Source organism: Geotrypetes seraphini, chromosome 2, assembly GCF_902459505.1.
Source record: "Geotrypetes seraphini chromosome 2, aGeoSer1.1, whole genome shotgun sequence".
In the NCBI taxonomy this organism is placed as follows: Eukaryota; Metazoa; Chordata; class Amphibia; order Gymnophiona; family Dermophiidae; genus Geotrypetes; species Geotrypetes seraphini.
In genome coordinates this window covers 273,121,505-273,137,833 of record NC_047085.1, presented here as the reverse complement: position 1 = coordinate 273,137,833, position 16,329 = coordinate 273,121,505, and the positions used below count along the sequence as shown (strand labels likewise).

The 16,329-nt window shown below is 50.5% G+C and overlaps 1 protein-coding gene across 3 annotated transcripts in view; it reads right to left on the bottom strand.

Moving 5' to 3' along the window:
* Window positions 1-16,329, bottom strand: part of ANKS6 (ankyrin repeat and sterile alpha motif domain containing 6) — a 277,710-nt gene that overhangs the window by 58,190 nt on the left and 203,191 nt on the right. For 2 of the 3 annotated variants that reach the window (XM_033929683.1, XM_033929681.1), the window contains exon 12: window positions 15,954-16,146. In XM_033929683.1, coding sequence (XP_033785574.1) covers window positions 15,954-16,146 — 193 coding nt within the window. The remainder of the gene's footprint in view (window positions 1-15,953; window positions 16,147-16,329) is intronic. The other variant, XM_033929682.1, reaches the window with a different exon arrangement.

The window sequence follows — 16,329 nt, the reverse complement described above, 5'->3', positions numbered from 1 at the left end:
AAAAAATGGCCAGAGCTATGAGCCTCCAACAAATATCCGCTTGGACTCCCAAGGCAAAGACATTAAAATTCTGCTTAAGAATGGTCTCCAACTTACGCTTCTCAGAGTCCCGTAAAGCAAAACCACCCTCCATGGGCACAGTATGCCGCTTAGCAATAGCTGAGACCACCGCGCCCACCACTTGAGTCTTCAAGGTAGCCCTTTCCCCCTCTGGGTGGGATACAACGAGTCATGGAGCACGTAAACCGAAATGGCACCGCCAGCGTATTCCACAGCGCCTGGATAACATCCCAAATATCCTGATGCATAGGAAAAGAGCGGGACCTCAGGTGGTGCATCCTCAAAGCACAACACCGAGAAGACCTGTGGAATCAGAACTGGGAGCTCATCTCTCTGAAAAGGTGCACGACGGACGCCTCCTCACTTGTAGATGGAAAAACTGAATCGCCAGTACCAGCGGCCATTCCCTCAAGAGGATCCTGAAGGTCCAGGTTCTTACTGAAGTCAACATGCTCTTCAGATCATAATTCTTCGTCCCAAGCAACCCGCGGGCGCTTGGACGAGGGAGGAGGCGGAGGGGGCGGTAAAGAAGTAGAGGGGGGCAGAGCTGCAGGGAGTGCGGAGGAAACACCCCTCTCCCGAGACCCCAGGGGCAAACACAGTACCCCCAGCTGCCTGAAAATAAGCTCTGCATAAAGTAAAAAATGAATCTGGGGAAAAAAAAACCCTTGCGGCCCCATGGAACTCCCTGCCACAGCAGGGGACCCAGATAAAACCTGCCCCTACTTTTCCAAGACAGGGGGAAGGTCACCTAAGGCTGCAGAGCAACTAGAAGGTTTTCCCGCCAAAAATGGCGAAGTTGCAGCTAAAAATAACCCCTCCAGGGCCTATAGTGGCTGGGAAGCCTGAACTGTCCCAGCCGCAAAAGCAGGCAAGCCGGCATCAGCTGTGAGAGAAACAACTGTAAGGGAATCCCCAGCCGCTTCAGCGGTAAGGGAATCTTTTTACCCTCACTGTTGGAGACTGAGGAAATCTCTTCGTGGGCGGCTGGGGAAGACCGGGCCTCCCCGCTGTCAGCTGCCAACTCGCAAAGCACTTTCGACAGGAAGCCCTGGCTGTCAGCACCTGCTGCCGACGAGGCTCCTCCATCGCTCCGGCCCATGCAGCGCTTACACAGGCCGGCCACGAGTGTCTCGCGTCTGGAGAAAAATGAGCACTTCTTCCCCTGTGAAATGCTCATTGCTCCATACGCAACCTAACTAAAGAAAAGTGACGGTTAGTTGAAAACTACAGTAAAATACATTACATTTAAAGGGAAAGGAACCCTTCAGACCGGCACTGCTTCAAGATTATTTTTTTACACACAACAGACTCTACTGGCTCTCAAAGCAGTATACCTTGTTTGAATTAGGGGCAAGGCTTACTGCTGAGACACCTCTAAAAAAATGTTCTGGAGGTGGAGGAAAGGGGGGGAGGGACCTAGCATGAGACTCGCCGGGTTCGACACCCCCGAGGTCAGACAGACCCTCAAACATGGCCCACCCAAGCTCAGTCCAGCACAAAAACAGGGACTAGTAGTCCTGAACAAAATCCAACAGCCCTACAGAAGGGAGATGGGTACAACTCACTCACACCTGCTGGAGACTGAGAGAAGACTGAGGTCATTAGGGGGAGTAACCTATTAAGTATCATTCTAAAGTTTTGTCTCAGTCTCCACATGCTGGTAATGATAAGATATAACCTGCTTGTAAGATGCCTATGCCAGTCTGGAGATTTGCTAAAGAATACTGCATTATCTTCCTGCTGAATAAAAGGTTCCATGAATCCTAAAAATAAATACAAATGCAACCTGTTTGCATGGGTGGGGGGAAGGGTGTAGATGTATACATCCATCTGTTTTGTATGTATATCAGTTTTGTTTTTGCATGTATTGGAGTTCTGTGTGTCTGATCAGGAGAGGCGGAGGGCTGTTTGAAAAGTGAAATCATAGTGAACTGCTGTATGCTGCAGCTGTTTCAACTGGTTTTCTCATAGAGTGCAATAGAACAGTGTTCTTCAATGCAAGGCCTGGAGGCAAATAGCATAAGAACATAAGAAATGCCTTCACCGAATCAGACCTTAGGTCCATCTAGTCTGGCGACCCGCACACGTGGAGGCCAAGCCAGGTGCTCTCTGATGAAGACCCTGTTTTACCTGTATCCCTCAACGCGATTTGCAAGGTGTGCATCCAACTTGCCCTTGAATCCCAGAATGGTGGTTTCCGTCACAACCTCCTCCGGGAGAGCATTCCAAGCGTCCATCACTCGTTGTGTGAAACAGAACCTCCTGACATTTGTCCTGGGCCTGTTGCCCCTCAATTTCAGTCCATGACCTCTTGTCCGAGTCACATTTGACAACGTGAATAACGGTGTTTCTTGCTCTATTTTGTCAAATCCTTTTATTATTTTAAAAGTCTCTATCATATCCCCTCGCAGTCTTCTCTTCCCCAGGATGAACAAGCCCAGTTTCCCGAGGCGTTCTTCGTAGCTCAAATTCTGCATACCCTTTACTAGCTTCGTGGCTCACCTCTTCACCCTCTCCAGCAGGGTTATATCCTTCTTTAGGTAGGGAGACCAGTGTTGGATACAGTACTCCAAGTGTGATCTGACCATTGCTCTGTAAAGCAATGTTACTTACCGTAACAGTTGTTATCCAGGGACAGCAGGCAGCTATTCTCACTAGTGGGTGACGTCATCCAATGGAGCCCCGATGCAGACATCTCACAAGCATACTTGCTTGTAGAAACTTTTAGAAGTTTCGAGTTGCCCACATCGCGCATGCGCAAGTGCCTTCCCGCCCGATGCACCGGGCATGTCTCCTCAGGTCAGATAGCTAGCAGAGAAGCCAACCCAGGGGAGGTGGGTGGGACGTGAGAATAGCTGCCTGCTGTCCCTGGATAACAACTGTTACGGTAAGTAACATTGCTTTATCCCAGGACAAGCAGGCAGGTATTCTCACTAGTGGGTGACCTCCAAGCTAACCACAATGGGATGGTGGGAGAGTTGGCAACTTAGGAGAATAAATTTTGTAACACTGTTTGGCCAAACTGTCCATCCCATCTGGAGAAGGTATCCAGACAATAGTGTGAGGTGAAGGTATGAACCGAGGACCAAGTGGCAGCTTTACAAATCTCCTCAATCGGTGTCGATCTGAGGAAAGCTACAGAGGCTGCCATTGCTCTGACCTTATGGGCTGTGACTTTACTGTGAAGGGGTAATCCAGCCTGGGCATAGCAGAAAGAGATACAAGCTGCCATCCAGTTGGAGATGGTGCGCTTAGAGATGGAAACACTGGCAGAAGGAAGGGCTCCCTACAGCTGAGTTGCAGAAGGAGGGAGTACCAAGGTTGTCTGGGCCACCGAGGAGCAATCAGAATCATGGTGGCCCGGTCAGACTTGAGCTTGACCAGAGTCTTTTGAATGAGAGGAAAAGGAGGAAACGCATACAGAAAGAGATTCCCCCAGTCCAGAAGAAAAGCATCTGCCTCAAGACGATGAGGGCTGTAGATCCTGGAGCAGAACTGAGGCAGTTTGAAGTTGTGGGGAGCTGCAGAGGTCTATCTGAGGCGTTCCCCACAGGGAGAAGATTTGATGAAGGGGCGTGGAATGGAGTGTCCATTCGTGAGGCTGGAGAAGACGACTCAAGTTGTCCGCCAAGGCATTGTCCGCCCCCTGAATGTAGACAGCTTTGAGGAAGGCGTTGTGGCGAATCGCTCAATCCCAAACTTTCAGAGCTTCCTGACAGAGGGAGGCCGATCCCGTGCCTCCCTGCTTGTTGGCATAATACATGGCGACCTGATTGTCCGTACGAATGAGGACCACCATGTCGTGAAGCAGATACTGAAAAGCAGTGAGAGCATTGAAAATCGCCCTGAGTTCCAGGAGATTGATATGGCACAGATGATCCGCACTCGTCCAATAGCCCTGGGTGCGGAGACCGTCCAGATGAGCCCCCCTAAACATAGTTCGAGGAGTCGGTCTTGAGGACCTTCTGGAAAGATATGAAGAGAGCATCCACCAGCGAAGCGACTGCAGCAGAGCAGGAGTGACCTGAATGTGACGAGTCAGAGGGTCGGAGATCTGCGAACATTGAGAAGCCAGGGTCCACTGAGGAATCCGCAGGTGAAGTCTGGCAAAAGGAGTCACGTGAACCGTAGAGGCCATGTGCCCCAGGAGCACCATCATGTGTCTCGCCGAGATGGATGGGCGAAAAGAGACCGAGTGACAAAGATGAAGAAGAGCCGCCAGGCGCTGAGGAGGAAGGAACGCTCTGAGTTGAATAGTATCCAGAACAGCTCCGATGAAGGGGAGAGACTGTGAAGGTTGAAGATGGGATTTGGGAAAGTTGATCTCGAATCCCAGACTCTGGAGAAACCAGATTGTCCTCTGAGTGGCCCGGATGGCCCCCTGAGACGTGGAATCCTTGATGAGCCAGTCGTCGAGGTAGGGAAACACCTGCAGACCATGTTTCCTGAGTGCTGTGGCCACCACAACCAGGCACTTGGTGAAGACTCTGGGAGACGAAGCTAGGCCGAAAGGAAGCACTCTGTACTGAAGATGAAGGTGTCCCACCCGAAATCTGAGGTATTGACGGGAGGCCGGATGGATGGGAATATGAGTGTAGGCCTCCTTGAGATCCAGGGAGCATAACCAGTTGTTCTGCTCGAGGAGGGGATAGAGAGAAGCCAGAGTCAACATGCAAAACTTTTCCCTGACCAGGAACTTGTTAAGCACCCTGAGGTCCAAAATAGGACGCAGGCCGCCCGTCTTCTTCGGAACAAGGAAGTACCGGGAGTAAAAACCCTTGTTCTGTTGGTCCACAGGGACCGGCTCGACGGCCCGAAATCAGAGTAAAGCCTGGGCTTCCCGAAGAAGAAGGGCGATCTGGGTTAAGGTGGAAGGAAACTCTCTTGGAGGATGTTCCGGAGGAACATGATGGAACTGAAGAGAGTATCCCTCTCTTACAATGGATAGGACCAGAGGTCGGTGGTAATAGCCGTCCATCGATGGTAAAAATGATGGAGACGACCTCCGATGGGAAAAAGCGGGGAGGGCAGAATGATGGAAGTTATGCTCCCTACGAGACAATCAAAAAGGCTGGGGAGCCTTAGAGACAGTAGAAGGCTGAGGTTTTTGCTGGGGCTTCTGCTGATACTGCCTCTTTACTGGCGGCTGAATTGAGAGAAGGAGGGATATGGAAAGAAGAAAAAGCATGGGAATTCTGAAGGATCCCTGTAAGTCCTGACATTATTAAACCAGGTGAAGTGGGATAAGGAAAAACCATAAGCTCACAGAAACTGTTCTCTCTACAAAAACCTTTCTCTCCCCCTGCAACTAGTATCTTATCTCTGCAGCTGATGGAAACAGTAGATTAGCTGTGGAAAGATATTTCACATCATTGACTAAAGAGCATGCAAAGATGGGGAAATGCGCTGTTTTTAAGTTCAATTAGTACTGTATCAGTAAAACTGGAGAAAAAGCAACAGGTCCTGAGGCTGTGGGTTTGTTGTGGTGCACCAAGGCCCACCCAGCCAGATACCATGAAGAGATAAACAGACCATGGTCCGAAGATATCATCTAAAGTGTCAGAAATATTTGCAGTTGGGAGGAGGTTTATTGCTCGGAAATGCTAATATGGTTTGGAAACAGGCATTTCGGGGAAAAGGTTAGGTCTTACGGAAAACAGGACGAACATATAACATGACGCAGGTCAACCAGCCAATAAAGGAATGTAACTAGGCAATAATGCATAGGAAAGTAGCCAATAAGGATGTATCATGTGATGTAGGCCAACGTGGTGTTGGCCACTAAGAAATGTATAAAAAACAGGCCTTTAGAAGGAGATCAGAACAGACATCAGAGGATCTCTAGGCCTGGAGATCACCTTCTGTTACGCTATATGCTGAATGATTTATTCCTGTAAGCTGTTACTGATTGACTAAATAAATATATACTTATTGAAACCAGTATATAGCGTGCGAGGTCTCATTACCGAGGTAGGCCTGGACAGCTGCCTACATCAGAATGGCGGGGGCCTACTTCGGCGGGTAGCGCCTTTGATAAATCATAGGAGGACGAGACGGACGAGAGATAGCAGGCTTGGGCTTCTGGCGGAGAATAGACTAAAAAGATTTTCATGTTTGAACAGCTTCTCCGTTGCCGCCTCGATGGACTCGTCGAAAAGGTCTGCTCCCGCACAGGGAATGTTCGCCAGCCTGTCCTGGAGATTCGGGTCCATATCAATGGTGCGAAGCCACGCCAAGCGTCTCATGGCCACCGAACAAGCAGCCGCTCTGGCCGAGAGCTCAAAGGCGTCGTAAAACGATTGCATCATCTGCAGGCGAAGTTGGGACAATGATGCCAGCACCTCCGAGTACTCGAAGCGAGCCTGAGAGTCCAGATAGGGTAAAAACTTTTGAAGAATGGATAGAAAAAACTCAAAGTAGGTTGCAAAATGAAAGCTGTAATTCAGGACTCGAGAAGCCATCATCGAGTTCCGGTAGATGCGCCTGCCAAATCTATCCATGGTTTTGCCCTCCCGGCCAGGAGTGGAAGCATAGACCTGGGAGGGATGAGACCGCTTCAGAGAGGATTCAACCAAGAGGGACTGGTGCGAGAGCTGTGCCCCGTCGAAGCCCTTATGGTGCACCGTGCGGTATCGAGCATCCCACTTCCCCGGGACCGCCGGGATGGAGTATGGGGTTTCGAAGCATCTCATGAAAGTCTGGTCCAGAAGCTTATGTAGAGGCAGGCGTAGAGACTCGTCAGGAGGTTGAGGAAGATGCATCTTCTCCAGATACTCCTTCGAGAACTTGGAACCCGAATCCAGGGTGATATCCAGATCCACCGCCATCTGCCTCAGGAAGGACGAGAATGACAACTGGTCCGCCAGGCCTCGAGGCGGGCTTGAAGAAGATGAGGCGGCCTGGTCCGCCGATGCCGAGGACCGGCACGGAGATAACGAACCCCCGCAGTCCTCGAGTTCCAGCATAGGAGGAGGGGGCGAGTACTCCAGGGTAAACTCCCGGAAAGATTGCTTCCAACGAGGCGAGGCATGTCTCGATGAATGCCTCGATGAGTGCCTCGATGAATGCCTCGATCGACGACCGGAGCTGTGTCGAGAAGCAGTCCTCGAGCGACGAGGTGAGCGACGCCCAGACGAGGCAGCCACCAAGTAGATGGGACTGGAGGCTGTGGATCGAAGCATCAGAGGCTGAGACGAGGCCCTCCGAGGCGCTCCCCAAGGTTCAAGGACCGGCATTGCGGAGGAAGGGTCCGGGCCAGGCAAGCCATGCATCAAGGGTATCGGTTCCAAAGGTGGCATGGGCAAAGACTCTGCTCCTTGCGAGACATGCCCCGAAGCCAGACCAGACACTCGCCGAGACTCTGCTCCCAGCAGCGAGAGTGTGCGCCGAAGAGGCACCGGAGGCGGCTCGGCCTCACGGGAGGCTTCCGCGTGCCCAGGCTGGATCTGGGAGAGAAGCGTCGGCCCACTTTTGGTAAAGAGCTCGACAAATCGCTTCTCCATCAGGGCGTGGAACGACGCCGGCAAAGAGGGATCTGCATCAGCAATGGGACCTCCCGCAAGGACATCGGTCACTCGGCCGCCAGGGGGCTTGGATTTAGAGGCTTTGGGCACCTTAAGCACCACTGGAGGGATGTGAGGCTGCACTACCTGACCTAAAGAGACATCGGAAGGCATCGCAGCATGCGTCGGAGTCGAAGCCGGCATGAACGAGGCAGGCTTGAGCAGACTTGAGGCCAAAGATGTAGAATCGGAAGTCGAAAGCGTGGCGCTCTGTGAAGAGGGCAGCACTGGGGACGCCTCCATGCTAAACAGCGACTCCCACAAAATACAGCGACGCTTAAACGCACGTGCTGTAAGTGTGGAGCAAGGCCGGCACGATTTCGGAAGGTGTTGAGGCCCGAGACACTGAAGACAGCGTCGATGCGGGTCCGTCAATGAAATCGCGCACTGGCACTTGACACACTATTTAAAACCGGTAACAGGCCGGAACATAGGCCGAAAAAACTCCGCCGCAAGGTCGAAGCCGTGGGGCCACGGCCACGCAACCTGCCCAGCCGAACGATCAAATAAAATTTTTTTTTTTTTTTAAACAACAAAACGCAATGTGAGCCAACGAGAATGAGCACAAAAAAACCCCAAACCCGCGGGCACAGAAGGCACAATAAAGGAACTTCGCGCAGAGAGTTTCAAAGGCAAACTTCTCAGCTCCGCGGAAGAGAAAGAACTGAGGAGACACGCCCGGTGCATCTGGCGGGAAGGCACTCGTGCATGCGCGGTATGGGCAACTCGAAACTTCTAAAAGTTTCTACAAGCAAGTATGCTTGTGAGATGTCCGCATCGGGGCTCCGTTGGATGATGTCACCCACTAGTGAGAATACCGTCCTGCTTGTCTGCCGATCTACTTGTGATTCACTTCTTTATCATGCCCAACATCCTGTTTGCTTTCTTTGCCGCCACTGCACAGAGCCAACGGCTTCAGGGTCCTGTCTATCAGCACTCCCAGGTCCCTTTCTTGTTCGCTCTTGCCCAATATCACACCTAACATTTTATATTCATGATTCTTATTGTTCCTGCCCAGGTGCATCACTTTGCATTTTTCTATATTAAACTTCATCTGCCACTTTTCCGCCCACTTCTCTAGCCGGTTCAAATCTCTCTGGAGTTCTCCGCTGTCCATGTGTGACCCAACTGTCCGGCATAGTTTAGTGTCATCTGAAAACTTGATTATATTACTTGTTGTTTCCTCTTCCAGGTCATTTATGAAGATATCGAATAAGATGGGCCCAAGAACCGAGCCCTGGGGCACACCGCTTGTCACCTTTTCCCAGTCCGAGAACTGCTTACCCTCTGCAATCTGTTCTCCAGCCATTTGCCTATCCATTTTAGTATATCCCCTTCTATTCCATGGCTTTGTAGTTTGCTCAGACCCTGGAGACCTCTGGGTAGGGTTACCAGACATCTGGGAAAACCTGGATTAAGTTTTCTTTTTAGAGGACTGTCTGCGCTCCCAGATGGACTTTTCAAAAGCTGGCATTTGTCTAAGTTTTGTATGTATATCAGTTCTGACGTCGGGCGAAGGTTTGTGGGCCGGCGACATGCAATCGCTGCATGCTGGCCCTTCCCTTCTTTGAGTGGCGGCACGGCAGCAGCGGACCCAGGCCAGAGGAGGAGGAATTGGTGGAGGGTAGGCAGGCTTCATCAGCGCAGCAGGGAGAGAGAAGACAGTGTCTGGAAGGCAGTGAGGGGGAGGAGGCAGGAACTCGGGACATGGGAGGGAGAACGAATGACAAAGGATGGAAGGCAGTGAGGAGGCACGAACTCGGGACATGGGAGGGAGGGAGAACGAATGACAAAGGATGGAAGACAGTGAGGAGGCATGAACTTGGGACGTGGGAGGGAGGGAGAACGAATGACAAAGGATGGAAGGCAGTGAGGAGGCATGAACTTGGGACATGGGAGGGAGGAAATAGAAAGGGACAATTGTTGGGCCTGAGTGAAAAAAGGAAGGAAGGAGACTCATGAAATCACTAAACAACAAAGATAGGAAAAATGATTGTATTTTCAATTTAGTGATCAAAATGTGTCAGTTTTGATAATTTCTATCTGCTGTGTGTATTGTGTGTATATTAAAAATAAAAGGAACAGCCTGGCAGGGATGGGGAGACAGGGTGCAGAGCTTGGAAGGGAATGGGGGGTTGGGTGCAAAACCTGGCAGGGAGTGAGGGGGGCTAGGTGCAGAGCCTGGTATATATTAGTACACAATTTAGTTCAGAATGTTTTTTTTCTGGTTTTCCTACTTTAAATCTAGGGTGAGTCTTATGGAGTGAAAAATATGGTAACTCCTTCCCACTTCCCAATACCACTCCCTAATACCTTCCCGAGTCCCCAAAACAACCTCATCTACTCCGTATCTCCTCTAGAAATTACCAGATATCTTCTTCATGTAATACCTTTGTTGTAATTCTTTTGTAATCCGCCTTGAACCGCAAGGCAATGGCGGAATAGAAATCTCGAATGTAATGTAATGTAAAATAGAGTTTATAATAAGAAAAAATACCCAATTCAATACTATCTTTAAAAATGTATGGAACAATAAGGTCTTAATTTGATGAAAAAAAGTCAGTAATTTCTGATGCAACTACATTCCATAGGAAAAGTATTCCATTCCAAAAAACAAGATTAAAAAATATATATTTTCAAATAATTTTTTACATCACGAGTCACTTATACAGTGGTGCCTCACACAACGAACTTAATCCGTTCCAGGAGCAAGTTTGTTATGTGAAACGTTCGTTGTGTGAAACGCGTTTTCCCATAACAATACATGTTAAAAAAAATAATTCGTTCTGTAGCATAAAATATGCTAAGATGACATAAAAAAAGATAAATTTTTGGTTATTATTTTTATTTAGATACATCTAAAAACATAATTGTTTTTTAAAACAACACACATTTTTTAAATTTAAAGACAGACTAAGTAGAGTCTAATTTTACAGTGAGAGGGCAGAGTCTCAGCGGCAAAAACTGGGACTTAACTGTTCATTTTTTTTTTTTTTCTACCGTGTTTCCCCGATGATAAGGCAGGGCCATCAAATAAGACAGCCCCCCCTTTTTAGAAAAAAATGTAAAATAAGGCACCCCCCCGCAAATAAGCCACCCACCGATACCTGCGCTTACCCGAATCGGGTGGTACGGTGGGTGACTCCGTGTAGTCCCTGGCACCCCCGACACGATCGGGGCAAGAGGGAGCTCAAGCCCTCTTGCCCCCCCGACTCCCCGACACGATCGGGGCAAGAGGGAGCTCAAGCCCTCTTGCCCCCCCCCGACTCCCCGACACGATCGGGGCAAGAGGGAGCTCAAGCCCTCTTGCCCCCCCGACTCCCCGACACGATCGGGGCAAGAGGGAGCTCAAGCCCTCTTGCCCCCCCGACTCCCCGACACGATCGGGGCAAGAGGGAGCTCAAGCCCTCTTGCCCCCCCGGCTCCCCGACACGATCGGGGCAAAAGGGAGCTCAAGCCCTCTTGCCCCCCCGACTCCCCGACACGATCGGGGCAAAAGGGAGCCCAAGCCCTCTTGCCCCGCCGATTCCCCAACTCCCCGACAATATCGGGCCAGGAGGGAGCCCAAGTCCTCCTGGCCACGGCGACCCCCTAACCCCACCCTGCACTACATTACGGGCAGGAGGGATCCCAGGCCCTCCTGCCCTCGACGCAAACCCCCCCTCCCCCCAACGACCGCCCCCCCCCCAAGAACCTCCGACCGACCCCCAGCCGACCCGCGACCCCCCTGGCCGACCCCCACGACACCCCCAACCCCCTTCCCCGTACCTTTCTGTAGTTGGCCGGACAGCCGGGAGCCAAACCCGCCTGTCCGGCAGGCAGCCATCGACGGAATGAGGCCGGATTGGCCCATCCGTCCCAAAGCTCCGCCTACTGGTGGGGCCTAAGGCGCCTGGGCCAATCAGAATAGGCCCGGGAGCCTTAGGTCCCTCCTGGGGGCAGGGCCTGAGGCACATGGTCGGGTTGGGCCCATGTGCCTCAGGCCCCGCCCCCAGGAGGGACCTAAGGCTCCCGGGCCTATTCTGATTGGCCCAGGCGCCTTAGGCCCCACCAGTAGGCGGAGCTTTGGGACGGATGGGCCAATCCGGCCTCATTCCGTCGATGGCTGCCTGCCGGACAGGCGGGTTTGGCTCCCGTCTGTCCGGCCAACTACAGAAAGGTACGGGGAAGGGGGTTGGGGGTGTCGTGGGGGTCGGCCAGGGGGGTCGCGGGTCGGCTGGGGGGGCGGTCGGAGGTTCTTGGGGGGGGGCGGTCGTTGGGGGGAGGGGGGGTTTGCGTCGAGGGCAGGAGGGCCTGGGATCCCTCCTGCCCGTAATGTAGTGCAGGGTGGGGTTAGGGGGTCGCCGTGGCCAGGAGGACTTGGGCTCCCTCCTGGCCCGATATTGTCGGGGAGTTGGGGAATCGGCGGGGCAAGAGGGCTTGGGCTCCCTTTTGCCCCGATCGTGTCGGGGAATCGGCGGGGCAAGAGGGCTTGGGCTCCCTTTTGCCCCGATCGTGTCGGGGAGTCGGGGGGGCAAGAGGGCTTGAGCTCCCTCTTGCCCCGATCGTGTCGGGGAGTCGGGGGGGCAAGAGGGCTTGAGCTCCCTCTTGCCCCGATCGTGTCGGGGAGTCGGGGGGGCAAGAGGGAACCAGGCGGAGAGAGGGCAGTTAAGCGCAGTGCCTGCGCGGAAGGATGCAGCTCGGGCGACTTCGTTGTGTGAAACGAAGTTCGTTGTACGGATCAAGACATAAAGTTCGTTGTGCGCAGCGTTCGCTGTGCGAGGCGTCCGTTATGCGAGGCACCACTGTACTAGGGAAATGTAAAATTAAGCATGCCATAGAACAGAGGGAAATGTAAAATTGTAGGGATGGAGATCTGATAAGTTCTGATCCAGGGTATCAGAACACAGGCAAGGTCAGCACACAGGCAGTTCTGAACCAGGCCAGGTAGGCACACTGATCTAGGCCCTGTGTACGGATCTAGGCCCTGTGTGCAGATCTAGGCCCTGAGTAAGGCTTTGAGGCCCTGTGTAGAAGTATGAATTCTTTCTCTTTCCCTCTTGTAAAAGCAAGGAAAAAGGTTTGCACCTTGAGAGGCATTCCCCCTCCCCTTTTGTCACAAGACACTTGCCACATATTAACCTGACACAGGTTTACCCTTATCTTATCTCTTAGCTTGTCTAAGCATCCCTTATATGGGCAACAATCAGACTTTGCCTGAGCAGGCCCTGAGTTAAGGCTAATCAAGAGAGCTTAAGGAGCATGCATTATAACCTTTGGACTGTCACATTCTATAGTAAGATTTGAGACATATCAGAAATGTACACATTGGGAATCACTTTATTGTAACTGTTATTATGTATTCATATGTCACGTGAGATAGCAGCTTTGAGAAGCACATGAAATATGTAAACAATGAGTTACCTTGGTCTAATCCTCACTGTAAATGCATTATCTAATACAGGGGTGTCAAAGTCCCTCCTCGAGGGCTGGAATCCAGTCGGGTTTTCTGGATTTCCCCAATGAATATGCATTGAAAGCAGTGCATGCAAATAGATCTCATGCAGATTCATTGGGGAAATCCTGAAAACCCGACTGGATTCTGGCCCTCGAGGACCGACTTTGACACCTGTGATCTAATATAATAAAACGGTAAGCCGTGCATGCACACTTCCTATGCGTGCGTCCGTTTTCCGTGAGCTGTAGCTAGGAAGTGCGCATGCGCGACTTACAGTCTGGCCTTCCCTGCTCTCCACCTGCGGAGCGGCAGCTGCCGGCCGCTAGCACCCCCTGCCCTCTCTGTTGCCTGGCTTCCTTGCTGGGGTTTTTCGCGGTGGCGGCTCCTCTTGCGTCCGGCCCTGTGTACTTACCCGCCAAACAATTTCTGCCGTTGCCGAAATTTGACCCACCGTTCCTTCCCTTCCTCCATCAGATACATTTCAGCTCCGCCTATGTTAAAAGGAGCTGCTTTGAAATTGGAGTCCTGCCGCCACCGTAACACGTTCCCTCTGCCGCGGTCCCATATGTCAGAGAAGGCAGAGGGGAAAGTGCTACGGCAGTGGCAGGCCTCCGATTTCGACGCGGCTCCTTTTAACATTGGTGGAGCTGCACTGCACCTGATGGAGGGAGGGAAGGAAAGGTGGTTGTGCGCTGTTGAGCCCCTCTTTGCCCTCAGACCCTCTCCTAACTCACTATCTTTGCATTATGGATGCTCACTCCTGTCTCAGACCACTGGGGGGAGGTGCCTGTCTTCAGCTGCTAGGATGGAGGGAGGGAAGAAGAAAGAAGGGGCCCTGGAAAGCAAGTTATCAAAAGCCAACCATAGCCTGGGATCCCTACATGATATGAATAATGACCAGACAACAAAAGGTAAGAAAAATAATTTTATTTTCTGTTTTGTGATTACAATATACTTAACCACTGTAATAGACTAAGTCCTCTTATCAAATAGAAACAAACAGACACAATTGAGGACTTAAATGAATGAAAGTTCTTGCTTTTTGCTACACCGCTCTCAGAGACCTGTGTTATTCAAGCACATCAGTGTTTGAAACAACGTGTACAGGTAAATGATATCTTTTATTGAGCGGTTGTGTTTATGTGCAAGACTACAATTGTGCAACAAGTTCTTATAAAGTGCTGGGTGTGATAAATAACTTTAAAAATGTATCAAAAATTCTGCACTTATCTTATGTTAAAGCTGACTTGTGGCTAATCGTTGTTGTAGCTGAATGGCTAAACGCCCTACGGGACCCATTTCACCACAATAAAGGGCTTCTTCAGGGGTCTTGAATTTATAAAATGTACAACTTTGCTCATGTTGACACATAGGAAAAATGGCGCTTAAATAACACATGTCTCTGAGAGCGGTGTAGCAAAAAGCAAGAACTTTCATTCGTTTAAGTCCTCAATTGTGTCTGTTTGTTTCTTGTGATTACAATATGTCAGATTTGAAATGTGTCTTGAGGGGGAGGGGCTGCCGCTGCAAAGGGCTTTGGTGGGGGAGCCAGCCAGACCGCGAGTGTGGGGCCGTTGTAAGCGCGGATTAGTCAAGGAGCCGCCCGCAAACAGCTTTGCTCTGGGGGGGAAGACAGAAGGGGCCATGGAAACAGGGTTAGGGGGGAGAGGTGTGCTGGGGGGAGACAGAAGGGGCCATGGAGAGATAGGGAAAGGGGGCTGCTTTGGGGGGAGGGGTGCTGGTGACAGACAGCTTTGCTCTGGGGGGAAGACAGAAGAGGGCCATGGAGAGACATTTGGGGGAGAGGTGGGTGCTGGGGGCAGACAGCTTTGCTCGGGGGGGAGGGGGGAGACAGAAGGATACAGACAGCGGCCAAGGAGAGAGAGATAAAGAAACACAGACAGACAGACACATCTATTCTAGCACCCGTTAATGTAACGGGCTTAAAGACTAGTGAAATTATAACCTTGTAGAGCATTAGCTAAGTAATTAATAGAGCTAAGATTCTCAATAAAAGGGTGAGAGACCATCCATTAGGGAGCGCCTCCATCCCGACTCTAAGACTGCATGTGTGTGTTTCCTGTGTGACATCCCTACATAAAATTAAGCATGCCATAGAACAGAGATCTCTTAGATACAATAAAACAACTGGATCATACATCCAGGAGCCAATCCTTCTAAGATTCTGTACATTACGTAGGTATTTAAACATCTCTATCATATCTCTCCTCTCCCGCCTTTCCTCCAAAGTATACAGATTGAGATCTTTAAGTCTGTTCACATACGCCTTATGACAGGGGTGTCAAAGTCCCTCCTCGAGGGCCGCAATCCAGTCGGGATTTTAGGATTTCCCCAATGAATATGCATGAGATCTATTAGCATATAATGAAAGCAGTGCATTCAAATAGATCTCATGCATATTCATTGGGGAAATCCTGAAAACCTGACTGGATTGTAGCCCTCAAGGAGGGTCTTTGACACCTGTACCATTTTAGCAGCCTTTCTCTTGGCCGACTCCATCCTTTTTATATTTTTTTGAAGGTGCGTCCTTCAGAATTATACACAATATTTTAAATGAGGTCTCAACAAAGTCTTATACAGGGGCATCAATACTTCCTTTTTCCTACTGGCCATACCTCTCCCTATGCAACCTAACATCCTTCTAGCTTCGCCGTCACCTTTTCAACCTGTTTGAACACCTTAAGAGCATCACATACAATCACACCCAAGTGCAGCTCTTCTGTCATGCACATAAGTTCTTCACCCCTAAACTGTACCGTTCCCTCGGATTTTTGCAGCCCTAATGAATGACTTTCCATTTCTTAGCATTAAATTTTAGCTGCCAAATTTCAGACCATGCTTCAAGCCATGCTGCTCAATAATGCACATACCTTCATCTGTAATAGTACCACTACTGGAGTCCCCACTGCTCTTGGGCTGCTGATGAGAGGGAGAGGAAGAGAGTGAGGAGTTTGCACAGTGCCCCTTAGGAGTGGGTGATGGGGATGGTGTAAGTGTTGGAGATGTACTTTTAGATGTAGATGAAGTTCCAGATGCAGGCCTTTTATTCACATCAACTTTCTGCTGCAAACAGTAACATATAAAATAAAGTGAGTAACTCATACAGGCAACATTAAAAGGCAGTGGTGCATGGGAAACAGTTAAGTGTGATCAACTCCATAAGCTTCATTTTCACATCACTATCTTTAAAATTATCTTTATATAGTCAAAGGTTTTCCTACTTACAGAAACCAAATCTATAACTGC